Source organism: Drosophila subobscura, chromosome O, assembly GCF_008121235.1.
Source record: "Drosophila subobscura isolate 14011-0131.10 chromosome O, UCBerk_Dsub_1.0, whole genome shotgun sequence".
Classification (NCBI taxonomy): domain Eukaryota; kingdom Metazoa; phylum Arthropoda; class Insecta; order Diptera; family Drosophilidae; genus Drosophila; species Drosophila subobscura.
Window position 1 is genome coordinate 27104444 of NC_048533.1, and position 22764 is coordinate 27127207.

At 49.0% G+C, this 22764-nt stretch overlaps 6 protein-coding genes across 8 annotated transcripts; 3 read left to right on the forward strand and 3 right to left on the reverse strand.

Moving 5' to 3' along the window:
* Positions 1–4400: 4400 nt before the first annotated feature.
* LOC117897440 lies at positions 4401–5686 on the forward strand. The gene is made up of 2 exons (XM_034806280.1): positions 4401–4964; positions 5020–5686. The coding sequence occupies exons 1-2, from the start codon at positions 4510–4512 to the stop codon at positions 5684–5686; spliced, it is 1122 nt and encodes a 373-aa protein (XP_034662171.1). The 5' UTR covers positions 4401–4509.
* Positions 5675–9175, reverse strand: LOC117896017 (bromodomain-containing protein 8). Its single transcript, XM_034804024.1, has 2 exons — positions 9170–9175; positions 5675–8469 (listed from the first exon to the last, which is right to left on the reverse strand). The coding sequence occupies exons 1-2, from the start codon at positions 9173–9175 to the stop codon at positions 5818–5820; spliced, it is 2658 nt and encodes an 885-aa protein (XP_034659915.1). The 3' UTR covers positions 5675–5817.
* A 37-nt stretch (positions 9176–9212) lies between these two features.
* LOC117896850 (CDGSH iron-sulfur domain-containing protein 2 homolog) lies at positions 9213–10455 on the forward strand. The gene is made up of 3 exons (XM_034805374.1): positions 9213–9370; positions 9903–10120; positions 10182–10455. The coding sequence occupies exons 1-3, from the start codon at positions 9274–9276 to the stop codon at positions 10263–10265; spliced, it is 399 nt and encodes a 132-aa protein (XP_034661265.1). The 5' UTR covers positions 9213–9273; the 3' UTR covers positions 10266–10455.
* A 332-nt stretch (positions 10456–10787) lies between these two features.
* On the reverse strand, positions 10788–12521 carry LOC117896849 (elongation factor 1-gamma). The gene is made up of 3 exons (XM_034805373.1): positions 12386–12521; positions 12092–12241; positions 10788–11922 (listed from the first exon to the last, which is right to left on the reverse strand). The coding sequence occupies exons 1-3, from the start codon at positions 12395–12397 to the stop codon at positions 10792–10794; spliced, it is 1293 nt and encodes a 430-aa protein (XP_034661264.1). The 5' UTR covers positions 12398–12521; the 3' UTR covers positions 10788–10791.
* A 360-nt stretch (positions 12522–12881) lies between these two features.
* Positions 12882–18401, forward strand: LOC117899072. Of its 3 annotated transcripts, none has more exons than XM_034808840.1 (5): positions 12882–13163; positions 14331–14859; positions 14925–15945; positions 16020–16632; positions 16692–18401. In XM_034808840.1, exons 2-5 carry the CDS (start codon positions 14343–14345, stop codon positions 17859–17861), a joined length of 3321 nt encoding a protein of 1106 aa, XP_034664731.1. In that variant the 5' UTR covers positions 12882–13163; positions 14331–14342; the 3' UTR covers positions 17862–18401. The 3 variants fall into 3 exon arrangements, with proteins under 3 accessions (XP_034664731.1, XP_034664729.1, XP_034664732.1); XM_034808838.1 differs by having other exon boundaries at positions 14331–14855; positions 14921–15945; XM_034808841.1 differs by lacking the exon at positions 12882–13163 and adding an exon at positions 13182–13325 and having other exon boundaries at positions 14331–14855; positions 14921–15945.
* A 161-nt stretch (positions 18402–18562) lies between these two features.
* Positions 18563–22702, reverse strand: LOC117899073 (aminopeptidase N-like). The gene is made up of 5 exons (XM_034808842.1): positions 22056–22702; positions 21851–22006; positions 20363–21797; positions 19790–20301; positions 18563–19735 (listed from the first exon to the last, which is right to left on the reverse strand). The coding sequence occupies exons 1-5, from the start codon at positions 22514–22516 to the stop codon at positions 19450–19452; spliced, it is 2850 nt and encodes a 949-aa protein (XP_034664733.1). The 5' UTR covers positions 22517–22702; the 3' UTR covers positions 18563–19449.
* Between the last annotated feature and the right edge of the window lie 62 nt (positions 22703–22764).

The following is a 22764-nucleotide window of genomic DNA, read 5'->3' on the forward strand; positions in this document are numbered from 1 at the left end:
CGTTGAATCATTCGTTTGCCATATCGGATTTTGTCCTACTCTTATTTTATTTTTGAGAACTTTTGTCCAGATCAGCAGAAATTCAAACTGCAACGACGCCGCGCAATTCTTCAAAAATCGAAAGACGCACGGGGGCGGGTGTCAACGACGACGAATACGACGATGTCTGTCGGCTTTTGAAAGATGAAGGGAAGGCGGTGCTTGGTGGCTGGCATTTGAGGCGGGGGATATAGTATTGTATAAATCAGCAGAAAAACCAACAACAACATGAGCGAACGGGAACGGGCACAAAAAATAATAAACCTTAATTCGAAGCTTGAAGCTTGATTCATTCATATTACACCCCACCCAGAGCACAGCCCAGAGGGGTGGATGTGGACGGGACGTGGGGGCAGTCACAGTCTCGGACCCAATTGAGCTATGAAAACCGATCAAACGTCGTCGTCGAGCCCACAATCGAAAATTGTTGCCAGGCACGAGAGCAATGACATGCCATGCCATGCCAAAAACAACAAGAGAGAGAGAGAGAGAGAACCCGATCTGAAAACCTAAACTAAACCCAATCACCACCAATCGACCGTCTCTCGGGCGAAAAATGCCACAGAAAGTCGTGCACTGGCAATAATCATCATTTGGAGGAGGAAGAAAGGATGGATCCCGTACTAGTACCGGAGCCTGATTTGGCAGCGTTTGCTCTTCTCTGACTCTATTTTGTCGGCGAACATGGATCTAGTGCACGGTTGTTCATGATTAAGTTCGTGACTAGATTTCATGCTCGTCTATTAAGTTGGGTCAACACAACGAACCGAAAGAGCAGAGCAACGCAGTTGTCGAAAATTGCACCACAGCTGCACTGCAGCCAACACTCCCCCAGGAGAAACTTTGGGTTGGGTCTGGTTGGTTTGGGTGGGTCTTGGGCAATTAGCAGACGCATTAATTATGGGAAAGATATTCTCATATAGTTTGACGGGATTGGATTCGGTATTGCATGATTGACCCGTGACCCACATAATGGCACACGCCCCGCAGCAGCTTATTCAATGAGGGCGTGTAAGTTGGACGAAACAGAAGAAGAAAAAAGAACGAGTCAATGGCCTTTAACCGATGACTGAAGTATGGCGCTGGCTCAGCGGCGGCTCACACGCCCCTCGAGCGCCCAGCAGCAGCCCGCATCTCGCGTCCCGCGGACAGTAGCATAGCTTGACGCTGGGATCGCTGATTTGTGTGTTGTGTGCCTTTTTATCGGTACTGTGACAGAGCTGCAGAGTGGAGTGTCAGGCTACAGCTAGTGACAGCAGCAGCAGCAGCAGCAGCAGCGGCCCACCAATTTATGGGCTAGTCGCACGCGATTAAAAAAAAATCGAATGCGCGCTCGGCCTGGGTTGACAAAAACAAATGGAAAATGCAATGCAATGGAGGGAGAGTGGCTGTAGGAGCCAGCATTCGCCATTCGGCGTGTGAAAATCCAACAGGGCTGACTTGACTGTGTTTGCTAAGGCTGTGGCGCCTGCGGGTAAGTGTTGCCATCCATGGAGAGTAACGGTGCTTGTTGTTTTGTGACCAGACCAGCGTTACCAGGCAGCAGCAACCAAGCCAACGACGATGACTGTTGCGTGGGCGTCTAACTGTAACACCTGCTGCTGCTGCTTCGGTCGCTGCTGCCTAATACCAACTTTTGCTATTAAATTAACATTTCTCTGCACTCCCTCTCTCTCTCTCTCTCTCTCTCTCGCTCTTTCCAATTTTAATTTCAGCTAAAGGAATGAGCGAATGAAGCCGGAACACCTTTCAACCCAGGTTCATTGTTATTGCTGCTGCTGCTGCTGCTTCACGCTCATTTAAGTGCCAACGCACCAGAGAGAGAGAGAGAGAGAGAGAGGGGGAAAAGAGAGTCGAGTCTACTTTACATATTTTCTAAATGAATGCTGTTTGTTTTTGTTTTTTCCTGTATGGTTATTTGTAGGTACAGACACAGGGACGTATCCATCGAGTTTCAACCCCGGCCAAGAAGAGCATTGAATTGCGACGTTTGCAGTGGAAACTGATGACTTTCTGGCCTGGCTTTCCCTGCACTGAATTTGCACTTCCTCCCAGCCAGTCAGGCAGCATCGAGTTGGCAATCAGGAACAACGACAAGAAGTCGCCTCGTCAAACGCTGAAACTAATTGATATAATAGTTAAAATAACAAACTAACGAGAAAGAACCTGGTGGGCAGAGCGGTAGGAGAAGCCAAAGAGGTTGAACTGCATCGCACCAACAGCAGGCAGAGCGGACAGAGCAGAGCGCGGCGTTGGTGAAGTGCAAAACCTTTCCAATTTGAAAATAGTTTTCCTGCTATGTGTGCTCGTTCCCACAAACAGAAATACCAACAACAGCAGCCAGCAGCTAGCAGCAGCAGCAGTCAGAACAAGCACAGCAGCAACAATGCCTGCACTTTACAACGACGCCATTGGGCAGAGGAAGAGGAGAACAACAACAACTACAAGAAGCAGACGGAGAAGAAGAGAAGGAGTTGCAGCGGCAAGCGGATCGGGAAAAGTAGAAGCAACAGCAATCGGTGGAGCGGGAGTAGCAGAACCACCAGCAAGCGATGATTGGGAAAAGGAAGGAGCCAGAGCCTCAGCTGGATAGTAGGGGGACTGGAATGGTGGGGGGATACTCGTAGTCAGCAAAGATGACAATGCAGCGATTAAAGCAATGCAGAACGAAGAAGCGATGCGGCGGAACAACTTGAACTCTCTAGTCGCTGTCGATGCCACAGCGACAGCAGAAGCAGCTGGAAAAATGTTTACCCCAATCCCCAATGCGCGGCATTTCCGTTTACCAGCGGAGGGGGGAGGATGCGGCTGCCGATGCTGATGCACTTTGCAATCGCCACTGCAATGTTCTGGCGGCAGAGAAAAAATAATCACATTTATTAAATCAAAATAAAATATGTTTGTATGCACTTCCTAAAAGCGCTGCGTCTTTGATTTATTCGTTTTGAAGGGGTACAAAAGAGGACGAGGGGAATGCTACGCCCCTTGCTTTGGGCAAATTCGAACTATTGCAGCTGCAGTTGGTCTAAGGATTGGACGCGATACCACTGCCAGGTGAAATAGCCGATAACTGCAGAATGTTGCATAGGTCAGGTTTATTATTCTGTCTCTGAAAACATCCAAAATCGAAGCAGCAATCCACAACAAAATACGAAATGTACCGCGGATCCATGCCAAGATTTGTAATTTGGGCGCCATTCATGTTTACAGTGTTAGGCTGAAAATGTGCTGTTATGCGCGTAGGATACAATGTGCTGTTAAGCGCGAAGCTGCTGCTTTACAACACTGCGATCGTTTCGATAACAACATTTTCACCTCAATTCACATGGAGCGCATGCCATGTTGAATACTCACAATTTGAATTTTAAAGGTTTAAGGTGAATTCCTATGATTTGAACATTATTTTGCATTAAGGAGCTCTAAAGTTGATTAATTAATTAAGCAACTGCTTGGGCACTTAATTAAAGTAATTTTAGCTGCAAACCATTTGTTAAACAAGATAATTACTGGCAGTTTACTCATAAATTAAATGCTTTAATACGAGTTTTGTGCGTTACTCCCACTTGCCTTGAATGGAACTCGAAGATTACAAGTGCAATAGGCTTGTAAGCTTTTCCTTTTGCGCGCAACGATCAGTAGCAAACAAAACGAACGTAACACGAAGGCGGAGCTGCGCAGCCGCAGACGCACTCGGCCACAATAAATTACACACTTGTTCGTGTGCAATGGACAAGCAGCAGGCAGAGCAGCAGCAGATATGGCCATATAATCTCGCTGTGCATAAATTTTACGAGCCGAGCAGTTGTCGGACTTTGTTTTGCACACAAATTCGCAGCGGCCGAGCTGGGAAAGCAGCAAGTCACGCTGCAGAGCTGCCCCCACTGGCCCACAGCGAAACTGTGACAATTAAAGGCCGCCCTAAAAGTTGACCATGAACTGCTTATGACTGCGTCAAAGTGTGGGCCTTAACTTGGGGGGAGGTCGTCTGTGGCGCGCGATCTGGATCTCTGGTCCATTTTCCTGCCCGTTGGGAACTTAATGCGAATGTGGGTAACCCGACCAGCCAATATTTGGGCTTCGGTGCTCGAAATTGTGCCAACGAATGCCATCGATACGTATTTATAGCAGATCTGCACCAAATCCGCTGCCTCCCCGCCTGTCCGCCTGTTCGTTGTTATTGTTTTCGGCTTCTTTTTGCCATTAACACGATTTTGAGCAGTTTATACTTGAGTTTTTCTATGTATTGTTGCTGTCTGTCTGTCTGTCTGGTGTGTCTGCCTGCCTGGGTGGGGTGTACTTAGCCGCGGGCAGTTGGCTTGGCCGACTGACTACCGCATTTCGTCGACCGGGGCAGCTTCAATTTTTGATTGGAGCTCGACTCGTGCGGTTCGCGGTCGGTGCGCATGCGCAAAAAAAGCAAGAAAAGGCATTTTGATCGTAACGCGAAATCAACTACAGTTCCTGGACAACATGTTGTGGCTGCTGCTGGTAGCGCCAGCGCTGTCGCTGCTGCTGCTCAATTATCGCTGTGGAGCTGTGGCAAATGTCACGGTAATCGAAGACATTAGGAACGCCTTCAGAGGCATCACCAACGACACTGAGCTGCTGGACCACATTATACCGGAAATGTACGGCTCAAGTATGCGCAGTGCGAATCCCAGCTTTGTCTTCCGAATGCCCAGCGGTGGCAGTGAGGGCTACGAGCTGCTCACCATGCAGCGTTCTGATTTTGCGGAACCAATCTTCCCGAATGTCAGCGAATCAATAGCACCCACGGTCAGCGCACCCTCGACCGCTGAGCCGCCGGAGACGAATGTGAAGACCAGCCTGGTGACCTCTCCCCAAGCCGAATGGCAGCAACTGGGCCTGGAGGGATGGGCGGGTGAATTGAACCCTCCCCTGCCCTGGCTGGAGCAGAGCCACAAGTGAGTTTCAATTTTGGTTTTCCACATCGACCAAAGCCTTCAAATTACTCTCTAGGGATTCCCGTCCAGCGATCAGCTGGCAGAATACATACCCGCGCGATGAGATACTCCTCGATCTGAAGAACAAGCACTTCGATGGCCGTGTGACCGACATACGGATCATAGCGAGTGGCGCGAGTGGCAGGCCAGCAGAGCTGGAGGATCTCATGGACGGACAGAATGTGTATATTGCGCGGGTGAACGATCCCTTTGGCTACTCCATGAAGTGGACGTTCAGCAACGACAGCAGCAAGGAGCCAACAGTCGCCGTGGATCGCGGCAAGCGGGACGTGGCCAAGCTGTACTCCATGATCAAGTGCTCCACAGGCTGCGATCCGTTGATATACAAAGGTTATGGCTGCTATTGCGGCTTCGGTGGCCATGGAGTGCCCGCCGATGGCATCGATCGCTGCTGCCGCCTGCACGACAAGTGCTATGGCCAGAGCAACTGCATCTCCTACCTGGAGTACTTTGTGCCGTACGTGTGGAAGTGCTATCGGGGCAAGCCCCTGTGCGCCGTCGATCATGGCGAGTGGGGAGGTCCCGACTCCTGTGCGGCACGTCTCTGCCAGTGCGATCTGCGGCTCTCGCGTTGCCTCAAGAAGTATTACTGTCCAAAGCGCAGATCCATTTGCCACTCCTCCCGATCGCGACGCTTGCAAAATTTAATATTTTTCGACTAATGAAATGTTATGAATTATTTATTGTGGATGGAAATGCGTAAAAATGTTCCCTAAATTGGTAGTTGTGAGTGCACTCGATATGGAATACTTATCTGGTGAGGAATCTTTTGTGAGCTATCCTCCTCCCCTGGCTAATGATGCCTTTGGCTCTTCCTGAACCCACTTCGAGCCTTGCTGCCGTGTGGCCGCTCAGCTCTGCTGCTGCTGCTGCCGCTGCTGTTGGCTGCCGGAGTGGAGTTGCTGGCGCTGCTGTTGGCTGCCGTCTCCGGCACCACCGAGAACTCCTTCAGCGCCTGGACATCTTCCAGGAACAGACGCGCCGTCTTGTACTGCGTGGTGTGGGGCTTGTAGGCCAGCAGCACGTTGTGGGCCATGAGCAGCACATCGCGGTGCAGCTCGTTTAGGCTGCGTATCAGGCCAGAGTCGATGTTGCGCTTGATGGTGGGGAGGTCCATGTGGCGCAGGCAGATCTCCGCATGTCGCTGGGCGTGCTCGTCGTGAAAGGGTCGACGGAAGGGGGCTGCGTGCTTGCTCTCCTGCAGCGTCGCATAGATGGAGAGGAAGAGCTTCTTGGTGGCGGCTCGGGTCTCGCGCTTCTCGTCGGTGTGCTCGCTGGAGGCCGGCGAGTTGGGTATGCTGTCGATCACTGGCGTCGATGAACATCGGCGCCGTGTGCTCGATCTGGCCGTCGAATGGTCGCTGGCTGTCGTTGCATCGTCGTCCACCATGGGGCTCTCCGAGCGATCGCGATGGGGCAGCTTGCGCAGAAGCGGTGCTCGAGCCGGTGCCGAGGGGGGCTGGGGAGTTCCAGCCTGTTCCTGGTCAGCTTTGGAGTGCTCCTCGGTGGCCGAATGCTTGGCGGCTTGCTGCTGCTTAGATCTGACACTGCGCGGCGGATCGTCCTGCTTGCTGCTGTCCGTCAGCGAAGAGGTCTCCTCGTCCGTGTCGTGCAGGGACACAGCAACCGGTGCCGAGAGTGTGGCAGTCTTTTCCTCCAGCGTCTGCTGCTTGTCGGCTTTCTCCTGGCTTGCTTTTGCTTCACCTGCTGCCGTTGTTGTTTCCGGACTAACTTCGGACTCCTCTGTAGCTTCTGCTGTGTCGGCGGCTTCGCTAACAGCTTCAGTTGTCGCCTCATTTGTGGATTTCTCTTCCTCGTTCTTTGTGGCCGATTCGGCAGAGACCTCCTCCTCAGCTTTAGTTGGGGGCGAGCCGGCCGTGTCCTCACTGGATGTGCTGATGAGTGTTATCGTCTCACCAATCTCTTCTACAGCCACCTCGCTGGCCAGACGCTCTGTATCCTCCGGCGTTCCATTTCCTTCGGAGGCCGTCACAGTGCGGTCTTTGCTGTTGTCCTGCGATGCAACTGCCGCCAGTGGTATATTATCGTTGGAGTCATCACTGGAGCCAATCACCACCTCAACTGGCTTGGCCACTTCGCCGGTGGGCGTGGATCTGGTCTGTTCTCGCTTTAGTGCGTCCAACTTGTCCTCGAAGTCAATCCCCTCGGCTTTGTCGGGCACGGGAGAGGCAATGGCCTCATCCACTTCCTTGAAGATCTCATCCCCGATGACGCTGGCCATGTCAATCGCCTCATCCACTTCCTTTAAGATCTCATCATCGATCACGCTGGCCATGTCAATGTCAATGTCGTCGATGTTTGACATCCCCTCCAGCAGCTGGTCGGCCTCATCGGCATCGACCAGGGCGTTCCCTGCGTCATCCAGCAGAGGCTGCTCCTGGCTTGCTGCGCTTTCAGATTTCTCCGAGCTGTCGCCAGCCTCGGCAGCCTTTGCCGCCGCCGCCGCTTTGTTCTTCTCCAGCAGCATTGAGAGCGTGGGAGCCGACTGCGAGGGACTGCGCTCCAGGGTGGGAGTGTTGGTTGTGAGCGCTTCAGTGGCTGGTGGCCCGGAAATGGGGCGTGACATGAATGCCGCATCGGTGGGGCTCTTCATGGTGATGGCTGGCTGGCTGGACACAGTGCTGGCTCCGCTGGTCAGCAGCGAGGTTATGGTGGGCGCCGTAGCTCTAGCCACACTACTGCCTGTGCCGGGCGTCGAGGGAGGAGCAGCTGGACTGCTGCTGGTGGGCGACTTCAGCAGGGATGTGAGCAGAGGAGACGGCCCAGATTGCTGCTGTTTGTTGCCACCGCTGTTGATATCCTCCACATCCATGTCGACGGCGGTTGTGTCCGTTGTCTGTACGGATCGCCGTGCGGCGGGACTGTTGTTGCGCCAGTTTGCCGTCATCTCCTTTTTGCGCTGCTCCCGCTCGCGCATTTGGTTCTCCAATTTCATTTCCTCAATGCGTTTCGTCTCCTGCTCCTTCTCGATCTCCTGCCACATGTCCTGCATCTCCTGCTCGTTCACCTCGTCCGACTGCAACGAATCGATCTCGCGCTGTATCTTGAGATACATTTCCTGATCGGAGCGCATCTGCGCCTTTATCTCCTGCATTCGCTCCTCCGTCAGCCGGCGGAGCAGCAGCTCTGTTGGGGTCTCCACCGAGGCCGGGGAGGAGACCCCAGCACTGCTCTCACTGCTACGCTTCTTGCGTTTGGTGGCCTCCACACTCTCCAGCAGGTTTCCGTACTGCACCGCACAATTCTTCTGCGAGTACCAATCTGCCGGTCTGCTGTTGTTGCTGTTGCCATTGCCGCAGACTGTTTTCAACGTGCGACTGACTGTAATCCAGTTCTGGTCGCCGCTGCAGGAAACCGACGACGCCAGGCACAGATGCTCCCGCTTGGTCCACGTGTCCAAAGGCGCTCGGTTCATTTGTAAACGCTATTTTTGCACTTTGTTTTCACAAAACAACAATTGCACGAGAAGTCGAAATTATAGGGGGAGAACTATTGATGGCACTATCGGTAGTATTGATGGTTGGACACTATCGAACTAGCTCACTATCGATGTTCAAAAGTCTCGGTGGTGGTCGATAATATCACGATAGTTTCAATTCGATACAATTTTGAAGATAAAAGAAAACTAGGGAATGACCATATCTCAGATCACCGAATGATCCTATCAGAGATCATTATTATAGCTAGAATAAAGAAATTAATTTCCAGTGGCTATACCCACCCCGTCCCTCAGCTTTTATTTGTTTTTTGCACATTCTCTCATTCACACTCTGCTTCTGCAGCGTGCGGTTCTTGGGTAGGGGGGCGATCGGGAAAGATCGGGTTGGCGTGAGAAGCTATGTAGATGTAGATGTTGATGAAAGATGTAGAAAATATTTAAAATGTAAAAATAAAAATTTGAAAAAAACCGTTAAGGTACAGGTGTTCTACAGAGTACCGGGTATAAAAATTGTGACGCGTAAGAAGCGTCTCACAAGTCCCTTCTCGTTTTTAAACCAAAACGTAATATACCCTGTTAAATCGATGCATCAGGGACGCATCAGTCAAGAGTATTATTAAGAGCACATTCTGTGCCGGAAGATGCGCGCAACTATCGACTCGACTACAAAACATCGATAATATACCAACATAGCTGTATCGCAGGCGCCATTCGAAACAACAACAACAATAACAGGTTTTTTCAGACTCGCAGTCTACAACATATAAGAAGATATAGAAAGCCTCGAAAATGGAGCCCATATCACATCTAGTTAAATCTACATTACCCAACTACTTGTCCAACTTGCCGATTCCCGACAGTATTGGGGGCTGGTTCAAGCTATCTTGTAAGTTGTGAGCAAAGTGAACATTCGATCCAAATTGGAATTCGCCTGTAAGGGCGCCCTACATTGAACTGACCATCACCACACGTCAAGCCAACGATGACACAGCATCAAGGGCTATTACTGAGTTAAAGATTATAAACATAACGTGGTGTGATTATCGTAGGAAATGCATTGGCTATCAGATTGCAACGCATGCACTTTTTCCAGTGGTAGTAGCTACGGTGGACATGCTGCACCTGTTATGCAACGTTTGTTGAACTCTCGCCATTCTGCCGACTGTGGGAACACGCAATTTTTAATTGGCTTCGGTTTATCTGCAAACGATAGCGGGAAGTGAAATTAGATAAAAGAATAAGCAAGAAATATGCGTTGACGCTTCATCAAACAAATACACTTGCAGTTACAGTTATGTGTAGGCTATCTCTTTCATGCCAAGGCATTTCGGCCTTGTGCCGGTTACAGCTCAGTGATGCTGCTAGATCTGCTGCTTAAAATAAACATGCTAACTGCTCGGAACTTATCCCATTTACAGTCACGGATTGGCTCGCTCTCATTCCACCCACGGTTGTGGTGGCCGGGCTTGGGTACACCAGTTATCTAGCCTTCTGCCCTGCCGCGCGATGCAGTGACAAGAAATCTGGCCTCTGCAACAGCTTGATCCGCAAAAATGAGGCTAAAGTGGTGACCATGGTCGACGTGGAGGATATTGCAGATAAAGCGGCATTCTGCCGTTGCTGGAAAACCAAGAACGTAAGCTATCTGTTTATGCTTTATCGTTGACGTGCTTTTAATCCTTTCTTCTTTCCTGCAGTGGCCCTACTGCGATGGCAGCCATGCCGAGCACAACAAGGTGACGGGCGACAACGTGGGACCCATTGTGGTCAAGAGGAATTAATTCCAGCGGTGCGTCGATGATATTCACGTTTAGCATTTCCTTGTTGAAATTTTCTTCGCCCCGGAAGGGGTGGGAATTCTTTTGTTCAAATACTTCAAGCCCTGTCGAGCCTTTTGTAATCGTAAGCAATGATTGATATCGAATCAGATCTAACCAGAAGCCAATAAAAATTGCCTAATCAGATACTAAATGGAAATTTAAAGGGATGGACGTATCATTTATAGAAAACTGTTTATTCTTTATATAAATTATTTTCTGGCTGTAAGCTGGTTTTGTGGACAATATCATGATATATAAAGTATGGGCGATACAAAACGATTCTTCAGTTGACAAATGCAGAAGGCAAACACAATACCAAACCAGGACACAACACAGCACGACGGACGATAACGTCTCATTATGAAACTATCAGTTGGAACTTAAAGAATAGAATTAGGCATCGTGATTTTGCTTTTGCTGCATTTTGAATCTCAAATTTTTATTGTTGCTGCTGTGTTGCTGTTGGTGTTAGTTGGTTTTGCCATGCTTATTTGAAAATCTTGCCCTGGTTGAATTTGCGGCCATCCTTGTCGGCGCCGGACCAGGAGAAGTACTGGGTGACGAGCTTCTTGGTTTCCTCGCTCTTGGCATCCAATTTCTTCCAGTCGTAGGTCTCGTAATCTATCTGCCAGTCGGGCGACAGGGGGAAAGCCAGCTCCTGTCCGCGCCACACCCACACACCGGAGATGGTGCTGTTGTTGTCCTCACCGAAGAGGCACACGGAGGCGAAGGACTGCTTGCGCATCTTGTCGAGGCGCTGGAACATGCCAGTGATGAGATTGCACGACATGAACACCTTGGACAGCTCCTGGCTGTACTTGTATTCTCCGAACCAGATCGAGTAGTTCTCGGCGTCGAACTTCTCAAAGAAGTAGGGGATGGACTTGGCCTCCTCCTCGTTGGAGTAGACGCGCTTGAAGTCGTCAAAGTTGAAGGTGCCCTTGGGCATGGCATCGAAGGGATCCTTGGATTTGGGCTCCAGAGCCAATGCCTCATCGGCGGCATCCAATTCCTCGGCCTCGGCGGCCTTCTTGGGCGCAGCCTCCTTCTTCTCCTTGGGCTTCTTCTCGTCCTTTGGCTTCTGCTGCTGCTGGGGCTTGCCACCGCCTTGCTTAGCCTGGAATTCGGCGTACTTCTTGGGGTCGAAAACCAAGGCCTTTTCGCACAGCTTGTAGTCCTTGACCACAGCCTGCACTTGTGGCTGGTTCAGGATGGTGAGGAACCAACGGTTCACATTACCGAAGGCAGCGCGTGCAGTCGGCTCCAGAACGTACTCGTACAGATGCAACAGGCTGCTGAAAACAATGATGTCGGCAAGGGTGATGCGCTCGCCGGCTAGGTAGGTGACATTGAGCAGTTTCTGGTTGAGCTGGGCCAGGACACCTTCTACGTCCTGCTTGGCAGTGGTGTTCTTCTGCTGGGGCAAGATTCCCAGAAGGGGGAACACCAGTGCGCAGGAGGCAGGCACGATTTCGTTGTCAGCAAACGAGATCCATTGCTGCACTTGAGCCTGGACGAAGGGGCACTTGCCACCTCGCAGTTGCTCGTTGGCCAAGAAGTAAGCAATGGCATTGGACTCGCTCAGGTATTTACCTTCAGCGGTCTCAAATGCTGGAACCTGCAAAAAGAACATGACACGCGGCACAAGTTAGTATTTCGCACAGTAAAGTATCCATTTTTGCTGATGACGTAGCATGCCGGCTCAACAGAAGCGAGCACCAGCACACACCCAAAAGCGATAAGGATAAATGCATGTTTTTGCCTGCAATTACTATATGTATAATTACCTTGCCGCTGGGGAATTTCTTTAGAAATTCTGCCGATTTGTTGGTTTCACCAAACTTGAAGTTATCGGCCACTTTCACCTTTGCGCCAGAGTACTGGGCGGCAATGAGCGCCTTGTACGCGCGGAAGTTCTCGGGGTAAGTGTAAAGTGTCTGCAATTAGCCAAATCCGAAACGAAATAACATTAGTATCAAGTACTCCAACGCATTGGGCATGCGTTCAACATTCAACTGCCAATTATAGCCGCATGATTGCATTGTATTTTGCGAATTTTTGCGGCATTCTTTTTTACTTACTCCAGTCGACATCGTGATTTCTGCCGGAGAGAGTGTGACCGTGTGACCGCGGAGTTATCGATAAGAAATATACCAGCATATTTCATCTCACTTTAAAAATATACCGTAACATACCATAGTCTTAAAGACTTTTAACTCTGAAACAATAATTTAATCCAATTGAAAAATAAATTTAGCTTTTTATAAATACTCCTTTTTATTGGATTGACCTTATATAGGAGGAAAGGAAATGCAAAACCATCGATAGCAGATTGATACTATCGGATGAAGCAGTGATTTGTCGCTGACTTTCAATTATCGATCCATCGATTTCAGCCGGTGATTTGCAGTGTGACTGGTATATTTTCCAATAAAATGTTGATTATCAAGTAACAGTCGTGTTTTGTTCTCAAACGATTTTTCTATTAAAATAACAGTATTTCTTCATTTAAATGACCACGCAATAGGAAAAAGGTAAATACGCCGTGCCATCGATAGCTGCACTCTTATCGAAGTCACTTCACATCCCTAGTCGTCCGCTGCGGCGCATAATTTTACACGAATATAAAACACAATTTAATATTATTTGTAAAACACCTGAGAGTGCTAGTTTGCGGTGATGCAAATGTCTACTTGACGGACACCTGGAACATCTAGAATGCCCTGCTCGAAATAGTCTATAGTGAGCCAAATTTGTATTGTGAAAAAAAAGTGAAAAGTGGTGTTGAGCAGAAGAAGAAGAGCGGAGCGGAGCAAAATCAGACTTCTCAGCGAGTACAAGCCGTGTTGACGCGTGTGTGTAAGTGTGTGTTAGAGTGCATGTGTGTGCGTGTCTTACGTTGCAAACACACAAATTTCTTTAAAATTTCGCATTTGCTCAGCGGCGTTTTAATTCCTTTTACCTGACCCGTAGAAGGACTGTAAAGCTCCAATTGCCTTCAAATGTTGTTCCTCCAATTATGTGAGTTTCCCGAAAAGGACAAGCAGAAAAACAAAAAAAAACAATCATAATAATTAATCAAGTCCTTGAAGCATGCCGTGCATAAATTAGCTACATAATTATAACTGTTTACCATCCCAATTGTTGTTGTTGCTGCGATTTCTGGGCTTTCGTTTTTTATGCATTTGTGTTGGAGAGGCAGAGCTTTTCGTGGTTCCGCTGTGGGCGCATACAGATTTTAGTTTGCCGTGTTCTTTTTTTTTTTGTGGGACGTGTGACCTTCATTCCAGCAGCTACAAAATCAATAGTAATATCGTTTACGTTCACGTTGCATTCACTAGACCCTGAGACCAAGACAGACTAAATAGCAGAGCCCGGGGAGCCTACCCCACCAAAGCATAAAGCAAACGAGCGCACGCCCGCCACCGCCGGTAAAACCGTTTGCCACCCTCTGAATTTTGGCTTTCACAATATTTTTTGTCAAGTTCATGATACACAATATGTATGTATGTATATATACAATTGCGGGACAATCAATGAGCTGGCCATAATGAGCTGGTGGGGGATTATGACGTTAATTGATATCGCATGTGATCGGATGAGGCTTTCCAGCAACAGCTGACCATAGCCCTCCAGCCAAAAAACAATAAAAGCTTCTGCTTGAGCTTTCGAAGCCATCAATATCGCAGAGATCAAACTGAACGATGGATAAGGGGAAGTTCCATGTGAGACCTTGTAGATTCTCTCTTGTCAATCCCCATTTAGCAACCCTATTAAGTATGAATCACTGCTCGACCCAACGTAGGCAGTAGGCGTAGATTAATGATTGATTATCAAACAGTTTGTTATCATGTATAATAGAGGACTTATCAGGCACACAACAAAAACGATGACAAACACCTGAGAAACGTGTGAACTTGTGGCATTCACATAACATTGCTCATACCGCATGGTTCACATTCCCTCCTTACCTCTTTTCTACGGCTTAAAGATGTGTGTTACTACTTTCATTTTTGGTCCTTGCAGTAGAATGAAAAAATGCAAGAAAATGACTTAAACGAGCGTCAAGAGGAACCAGACAGTCTTCCACATACAAGCAACGACACGAACAACAAAAACACAAGCTGCACCGACAGCAGCAAACTTCAGACTCCCAGTGAGGCGGTCACGGTCACGGTTACGGATCAGCAGCAGCCCCAGGATACCAAGGATACGCAGATAACAAAACAAGTTGATTCTTCCACGACAGCTTATCCAGAAGCAGGAGATACAACTAGGACAGAAAGCCCCGATAAAGTCGTCGATCAATCGGTGGACGAACAGTCGTCGTCAATAGTAGATACAGATAGAGAAGCGACATTGCAGCAAATTCCAAGACGAAAACGTCAGCGTCGTGTTTATATCGCAGACACCTCCCGCTGTTACAGCTTACGATCCAGACAAGGGTCCAAAGACACAGCCGAGACAGGGTCGAAGCAGGTGCCGACAACACCGCCGCCAGCGCAGGTCGCCTCCTCACCGACACCCACAGAATCCACAGAGTACACTAAACAAGGTGGGTTGGATATTTTCTCAATTCCTAATCCATTCTACGATCTAAAAAGAGTTTCACCTTTTCAGAGCAATTTAATCCGACATTCTGGAATTTGATTGAAGAAGAGGAAGTTAAATTCGTTGACAAGAAGCGACGTGTTGCCGGTGGACGAGGTCGCACGCGACGCTCCAAGCTACTGAGCGAACTCGGTGAAAACTACTCGCCGGAAACAGCGGCCGCTATTGCGGCGGCACAGCTTGAGCTCGATTCGACTGGGAAGCCATCATCACGTGCCACCCGTAAGAGAAACTCCGCCATGTCGCTGTATGACCGTCGATACCAGAGCACCTCCGATGAGCGGCGTGTGCCGAACGGGTATGGCGGCAATGGATTGCGAACAGGCAGTGCGGCCACATCGAGTGACATTGAGCCGCAGGAGCTGCAGGTCCATCAGTATTATGGATCGTCTGGGGGCAGCAATCCATCGGGCGGCGGTACGGGCCTAAATGGCAGTGGAGCCGCTCTCAACCATGCGCCTTCAATGGGCACCCTCTGCAACATTGGCAACACTTGCTACTTGAACTCGGTGGTGTACACGCTGCGCTTTGCCCCCCTGTTTCTGCACAACCTGCACCATCTGATCCACGATTTGAACGTGGTGCAGCAGACTATAGTGCGCCAGCAGACGGCCAAATCGGCCTCGTTGGGCCGAAACGTGAGTGCCACGCAGCTGGAGCATGCACGCAGTTGGAGCAGCAAGGATCTGGCCACCTCAGAGCACTTCAGCAACAGCACCAATGGCAGCAGCGGCGGTGTCAGTGGCAGCAGCAACACAACCAACAGCTTAATTAAGGCAAGCTTTCAGTCGGTCACCGAGAAGCTGCATGATCTGTACCACAGCCTACATGGCAATGAAATGGCCGACTCGACAGAGCCCTACCATGCGGACACACTGCTGCATGCAATACAGGATGTGAATACCACATTTCAGGGCAACCAGCAACAGGATGCCCACGAGTTTCTCATGTGCGTCCTCAACTGCATACGCGAAACGAACCAAGCTCTGATCAAAGCCATTGACGAATGTCCCGAGGTCATTGTAAATGGGTAAGTGTTTCGATCACTCGCCTAAATTCTAAAGAAACTTTTGCTTATACTTACACAATTCATTATCGCTTCAGCTACATAGCCAATCCCGATGAGTTGGACTCTGGGGACGCTGCCCAAGAGCGTACGGATGCAGCGATGGCTCTGACAAGCTCTGGCAACGGAAACACGCTGGCCACTAGTCAAACAACCACGATAAAAACGTCGTTCTTCTCACGCAAATCGAAGAGAAAAGATGAGGTCAAGTCATCGAAATCGACGCGGATACAATCACCGCTGAAGGATAATAGTCCGACGGCGGGTGGCCTAACCGCGGCACCGGCGCATTCCACTGCAAACAGTCTCTTTTATTTGAATACAGTTGATCTCAGCGGCGCCAGCAGCGTTGCGGCTCCAGCAGCAGCAACACCGACTGTTTCGCAGCCGGCCTCGACCACAAAGTACTCCAGTGACGATGAAATGAACCCGGCCAGTGCGCTTAAGGATAGCATGCGATTGAAGGACCGTATACTGGATCAGAATATTAACTTCTTCAATGCCGACTTTGAGGGCGTTGTGGTGCTGACCACCAAGTGTCTCAGCTGTGAGACGGTTACAAAGCAAAAGCAGGGCATGCTTGACATCTCCGTGCCGATAACAGGCTGCGACACTGCCGACCTGCAGGACAAGCCCAGCACCTACATTCAGGTGAGTGAATCCCTCCAGAGAATCCATTGAATCGAATTTAATTGTTGTGCTTCTTTCAGAATTCTTGCATCACAAAGGAATACTTTCAGGGTGATAACAAGTATAGTTGCAGTCAATGCACCGGCTACACCGAGGCCATTCGCTCAATATCGTACGAGGTGCTGCCTCGTCTGCTGGTCGTTCAGCTGAATCGCTTCTCGGGCGGCATGCAGAAGGTGAGCACGTATGTGCCCACGACCTTTACCCTGCCCTGCTTCTGCGCCAAGTGCTGCGAGCTGAGCGACGGCAACAAGCTGCATGTGTACAAGCTGTACAGTGTGATAACCCATGTGGGCGCCACACTCAGTGTGGGCCATTACATTGCCTACACGTGCTTCCTGGATCTGCCCAGTGACTATATAAACTGCCCAAAGGATCGGCGGAATACCATGTCGGGATCGCAGACACAGCAGTCGGCGGCTGCGGCGTCCTCCAATGAGAATGCGGCACCAAATAACGGAAGCAGCCACGTGGCCAGCACACCCGTGTCCGCGGCTGCCTCGGTCCTGGCCTCCTCTGGCACTAGTCTGATAAAAAAGATGAAGTTTGGCCGCAGCAAGGCCTCGAGCAGCGGCGACATGAGCAAAAATGTAAAGCAACTGAATGGCATCAGCAGCAAGAACATCACCAATGGCATTGGCAAGCTGAGCATGAACACCACCTGCCATGGCGTGAGCTGCTGTGCCATGCGTCTGTGCTGTAGCCAGCAACCAAGTGGTGCCGCCGGCAACAGCAACTCGGCCAGCTGTAGTGACTTCAGCGAGGAGTCCCTGCAGAACGGCAGCAACAGCAATCTCAGCCATGGCAGTGGCAGTGGAGCAGCAGGCGGCAGCAGCAGCATCAACAGCAGCAATGTTCTGCCAAATTATCCTACGGGCTATGGCAGTACGGGACGTGGCGGTGTCAAGGCCAACTATGCACACGGCGGCACGGATCCCATTTGGTACATGTGCGATGACGACAAGATCAAGGCGATGACACAGCGAGAGTTCGAGGAGCTGTTGTCCCCATCACGGAAGATAACCATAACTCCATACTTGCTATTCTATGCACGATTCGATCTGCAGCCGCCATCGAAGGCATCGGGCACAACCTCCTCAACGCCGCCACCGCCATCTGCGTCATCGCAAAGCTCCTGGTCGAATGAGGCATTGTCCGGCAGCGGTGGAGGAGCTGCGCATAAGATTTGAGGGTATGCGAAAAAGCAGTGGAAGCAGCAGCATTAATCAACAAGCCAAGCATGTGCGATACGTATGGGCATACTGATAGAATCGGATAGGATCGGATTGGATGTGTCTCTAGAATAATATAATAAGAAGATGAAGTCTGTTTGTTAAACAATATAATCGTACTAAGAAGATCTATCGTTTATCTACATGCATAACTATCATTAACATAACTAACCAGCGGTTTGACTGATGCCTCTCTCCCCCATACTTCGATGCCCAAGACAATTGTCTTGACAATTTTACACACATACACACTTCTACTTCTACTTACCATTTTCAAGGGATAATTTCATCGTTTCGTTTAACACACAACCTTTACATTTTATTTGGCATTCACGGTTAAGAACAAATGCTGCGTAAACGGAACACGAATTTAAACGCCGAGAATGAAGACGGTCTAGAATTGTTTGGCTCCCCCGCGCAACAGGCAACATTTTCGATATACTCCTCGTGCATAAATTAAGTCCCTAATAATACATGTAATACAAACAAAACAAAAACCTTTGATTCAAATAGCGTCTTTAAGAGCGAATGTTGTAATAATAATAATAATAACAATACTAATAATATATGTACGTATGAAATATGGAATAATCGTGGTTATTCTCATAGAACAAAACGAAAAGAAATCCAGTTGCAGGGAGACCGAAAGCAGTAGCAGTCTCAGCAAATCAATCTGTAATAATTACAGCATCAAGTATACATCTAGTAAATGGAATGGAATGGTTTATTGTAAACAATGAGCTATACATACATATGCATACATTTAAGTGGATACATATGTGTGTGCATAATATTCACGAATTATACATATACGAAGTGTTGAATAGTTGTTAAACGCAGGACTATCCATAGGAACACGCAGCTAGCAGGCGGAATATAATTGATTCGAATTAAAGGAAGTGTGGAAGAGATGAGATCAGATCAGATCTGATAGAACGGAGCGAAACGGCATCAAGATGGAACAACTGAGAATTGTTATAAAATGTTGAGTGCATAGTTTATAAAAATGTTTTCATATGACAAAGGAGAACAGGAGAACTTCATCACACAAAAACCACATAACATAAACCACGTGTAATGTAACATTGATAAATAGTTTTAATAATTATTATAATAAATACGAAATAATAATAATAGCACACACACTCTCTCACCACACCCACACACACATACTACTTATGCAATATGTTTAGTATTTAGATTTAGTTTCTCCATTTGCATTCTTATTCATCAAATTCGCTAGTTTTACTGTCAATTTTAGTTCTGTTGCGTTTAGTTGTTTTTTCCTTATTTTCAAGAGCGCTGCTATAGTGATATTAACATTTACAAAGCAAATAATTATGTAATGTACATTAACAAACAGGAAACACACACACACACACCACACAACAAGGAGATATGTATGTATGATTATATTGGAAGGGACGATGTTGAACTCCAATTCTATTTATGTTCATTATGAATTAGCATGTTCTAGCTTAACTAAATATACGAAATATACAAACATCTACATATGGTATGTGCAGTATCTCGTATCTTCATATTTCTAACCCCCATACGTATCCACTCTTATCCGCTCCTCTGCATCCTCAAGCTTCATAACCTTCCTCAGAGCACTGGCCGCCTTCTTGGCATTCCGTGCTCGCCATTTAACATTCCCCACCATGCTGCTTACCGCCTGGCGTAGCTTATACAGCAGTTCCTCCGACTGGATTTCCGGCATGTGATTCCTAATGAGGCTGGCCAAGCTTTGCGCATCGCTCTTGGTGTGGATCTTACGGGTCACGGCAATCAGCAGATGTGTAAAATTAACAATGGTTTTGCGGCTTTTCCTATTGCGAGTTCAAGTTTAAGAAACATTTTCGGTAGAGTCTTTCATTACTCACGGAAGTTTGCCTGCGAATCGTTCCATCAGATAGCCCTTGGCTATGTGAAAGCCCACATCCTGATTGGTCATCGCCTCCACTGCAGCACTAACATCTTCATCGGGCATGACGCCACTTGGGCGCATAATGAAATCCAAGAACTTGAGCACCACCCACGGCCTCTGTGTGCAGGCCAAGGCGCTCAGGAGCATGCCCCTGCTATGGAGATCGGTGGGGCTGCTGTAGCGTCGCCACAGGAAGTACCAATTGATTTCATCGCCCTCGGCAATGGCCGTACAGTAGACGGTGGAGCGCATGTCCACGGGTATGGGATTGTGTTTCTCCGGATCGCTGACTGACCGCCAGCGGAGAAATAATTCTTTGGCATCCTTTATGCAGCGGTCCACCCTGTTGGCACATGCCCACGCAACGAGTTGGGTCTTCAGCATTTTCTGTTTGAGCTTCAGGCCCCTTTTGTCTTTCAGTCCACCCAGATGCTTGTAGATGGGCGTCGTTATCAGCTGTGCCAGGCCCTGGGGGCGAAAAGGAACCAATGAATCTGTACAAGTGATGGAACCCCATCGAGTTGCCTACCCTGAAGCTGGGATAGTGAGCTGTTCGCCTCATGATGAGCGTCAGTTTCTGCAGATTGGACATGGCCATCAGCCAGGGCGAAGACTCTAACTCCCTTCTCAGGTACTTAACCAGCGGCAGGGCCACATCGTATCCGATGTACCCGCCCCAGGCCAGATTGAGGGAATCGTCCAGCAGCTGTGCTCGGTTCAGGGCATGAATTTTGTTGTAGTGTTCGCTGTTCAAGGTGTCAATGATCAGCTCCCAGTTATCCCTGTCGTAGTTGACTTTATAGAGCCCGGAAATGCGCAGATTGAAAATGGCCCACTGCTTGGCGGAGATGTGCAAGGGAATATTCAAGACATCGGAGTCCGAATCCGTCTCCTTCTCGGAATCTGATTCACTGGGACACTGAAACCAATGGCGAGGTACGGTGTCCATGAAATCCAACCGCTCGGACGTTGTGAAGGAGAGTGGTATCCACCAGCAGTCCTGCCGCGCATCCTCCTGCTCATCCTGCAGGAAGCGCTGCTGCGTGACATTCGCTGTGCCATCATTGTAGTTGCGGGTGACATTGATCAGCGGATAGCCCGGCTGCCTTGTCCACGTGTTCATAATGGTCGCCACACTAAAGTTGGCCGGCAGATCTTTATTGTCTTCGGCCACCCGAGTGAAGGCTGCCCAAAGATCCTTCTTGCCAGCATTGCCGTAGGCGAACCGCTTCAGAAAGTCACGCATGCCCGCCTTGAATGTGTCGGTGCCCAGGAAGTGGTGCAACATTCGCAGGACAATGCCACCTTTACCGTAGGAGAACTCATCGAAGGTGGCGCTGATCTCCTCGCCATCCATTACGGATCGCGCGAAACTCCTGGAATTGTTGTTCGCATCCGCACTGAAGATTGTGTTCAGACTTGCGACGATCGTGTGCTCGCAGGGCTCATGGGCAGGCATTAGTTCCTGCAGGGCGTAGCAGCCAATGTACGAGGCAAAACCCTCGTTCAGCCAGAGATCCGACCACCATTTGGCCGTGACCAGATTACCGAACCACTGATGTGCCATCTCATGGGCCACCATCTCTGCAATTGCATGCCGCTCCGACACTGTCGTCTCGGCTGTGCTGAAGATCCGCGACTCTTGGTACGTGACCAGGCCCCAGTGTTCCATCGCTCCCGTGTAGTTGGGCACGGCCATCTGATCCATCTTCGGCAGTGCGTAGTTGATGCCGAATAATTTCTCCAGGATCTGCAGCACCTTAAAGCCAATGACATTGCCATAGATCATGGCACGCAGAGTCGTGGAGTTTCTATCGTGGCGCGCCCAGGAACGGAACTCGAAGCCGCTGTCCGACTTCACGGTCGTTGTATGATCAAAGTCGTTCACGGAGAAGGCTACCAGATAGGTGGGCATGGGTACGGACTCCTGGAACTCCGTCCAAACGTAGTTGTGAAGCTCGGCGCTGTAGAGAAAATACGCTTTAAATTCGAACAGAGTTCCCCATGATCGACTTACTGTGGAGTGATTTGCTTAACGGGCATATTGCTGAGCGAGTGATAGGCCTTGTCGTGGCCCAATGTAATGGTAAAGTTCGCTTTCAGATGGGGCTCATCGAAGCAGGGAAACACTTCCCGTGCGAGTGTTGGCTGGAACTGAGTGGCCGTCAGATATCTGCAAGGACATTTCTTTATACGAGATACCAACTACTGGGAGCCCGTACCTGGTGTCGTTTTCTCTGTCCTGGTACTTGTTCCAGTAGTAGCCATCTCCGCCCTCAATTATGTCGCCGGAGAAGGCCAATCTCAGCTCGTAGACCACATCGGGCACAAGCTTCGCAGTCAGAAATAACATATAATATTGCAGCTCTGGCACTTCGCCAGTTCCATCCAACTCAAATGCTGTATCATTGCCATCCAGAGCAATCAACTTAATTTGGGACTCATGGATCGTAATGTTTCCAACATGTAGGGTAACATTATCTGTCTCGTATCGGGTGACCATTTGAATGTGCACTTCCCCTTCGAAGGTGAACTTTTTGGGTCCATGCAAATGGCTGACAATCTTTAGATTGTAGCTCAAGGGTTTCAGCGTTCGCGGCAGTCGGGAATGGGTGTACTCTGCTCGGCATAAACTTAAGCAGAATAATCCTACACAAAACAGAGAATACAAAAGTCCAGGCATGACTGTAAGGAACTATTATTCGTCTTTTGAATGCTTTAACCCTTGGAAAAACATTATCTTTCATTCAAATATTCACTTGAGTTCGCGCATCGGAAGTTAAGTCACAATATTCACTTCCATGATTTATGTTCGGTTGATTCCTTTACTTGTAAGTCTTTATCTTGCTCCTTGCATATATTTTTTGGTTGAATTGGAAAAACATCCACTGCCACTTGTTTAAAATAAACTAAACCCAAGCCAAGGCAAAC

Excerpts from the sequence above, each read along its gene's own strand:
- LOC117899073 (XM_034808842.1), bottom strand. The coding sequence starts at position 22,516 with ATGCCTGGACTTTTGTATTCTCTGTTTTGTGTAGGATTATTCTGCTTA. Across the intron at positions 20,302-20,362 it reads CTCACTATCCCAGCTTCAGG|GGCCTGGCACAGCTGATAAC; the intron begins GTAGGCAACTCG and ends TTTCGCCCCCAG. Across the intron at positions 19,736-19,789 it reads CGATTCGCAGGCAAACTTCC|GAAAAGCCGCAAAACCATTG; the intron begins GTGAGTAATGAA and ends AACTCGCAATAG.
- LOC117896849 (XM_034805373.1), bottom strand. Across the intron at positions 11,923-12,091 it reads AGAAATTCCCCAGCGGCAAG|GTTCCAGCATTTGAGACCGC; the intron begins GTAATTATACAT and ends TTCTTTTTGCAG.
- LOC117896850 (XM_034805374.1), top strand. The coding sequence starts at position 9,274 with ATGGAGCCCATATCACATCTAGTTAAATCTACATTACCCAACTACTTG. Across the intron at positions 9,371-9,902 it reads GGGCTGGTTCAAGCTATCTT|TCACGGATTGGCTCGCTCTC; the intron begins GTAAGTTGTGAG and ends TCCCATTTACAG. Across the intron at positions 10,121-10,181 it reads GTTGCTGGAAAACCAAGAAC|TGGCCCTACTGCGATGGCAG; the intron begins GTAAGCTATCTG and ends TCTTTCCTGCAG.
- LOC117897440 (XM_034806280.1), top strand. The coding sequence starts at position 4,510 with ATGTTGTGGCTGCTGCTGGTAGCGCCAGCGCTGTCGCTGCTGCTGCTC. Across the intron at positions 4,965-5,019 it reads TGGCTGGAGCAGAGCCACAA|GGATTCCCGTCCAGCGATCA; the intron begins GTGAGTTTCAAT and ends ATTACTCTCTAG.
- LOC117899072 (XM_034808840.1), top strand. The coding sequence starts at position 14,343 with ATGCAAGAAAATGACTTAAACGAGCGTCAAGAGGAACCAGACAGTCTT. Across the intron at positions 15,946-16,019 it reads CCCGAGGTCATTGTAAATGG|CTACATAGCCAATCCCGATG; the intron begins GTAAGTGTTTCG and ends TTATCGCTTCAG. Across the intron at positions 16,633-16,691 it reads AGCCCAGCACCTACATTCAG|AATTCTTGCATCACAAAGGA; the intron begins GTGAGTGAATCC and ends TGCTTCTTTCAG.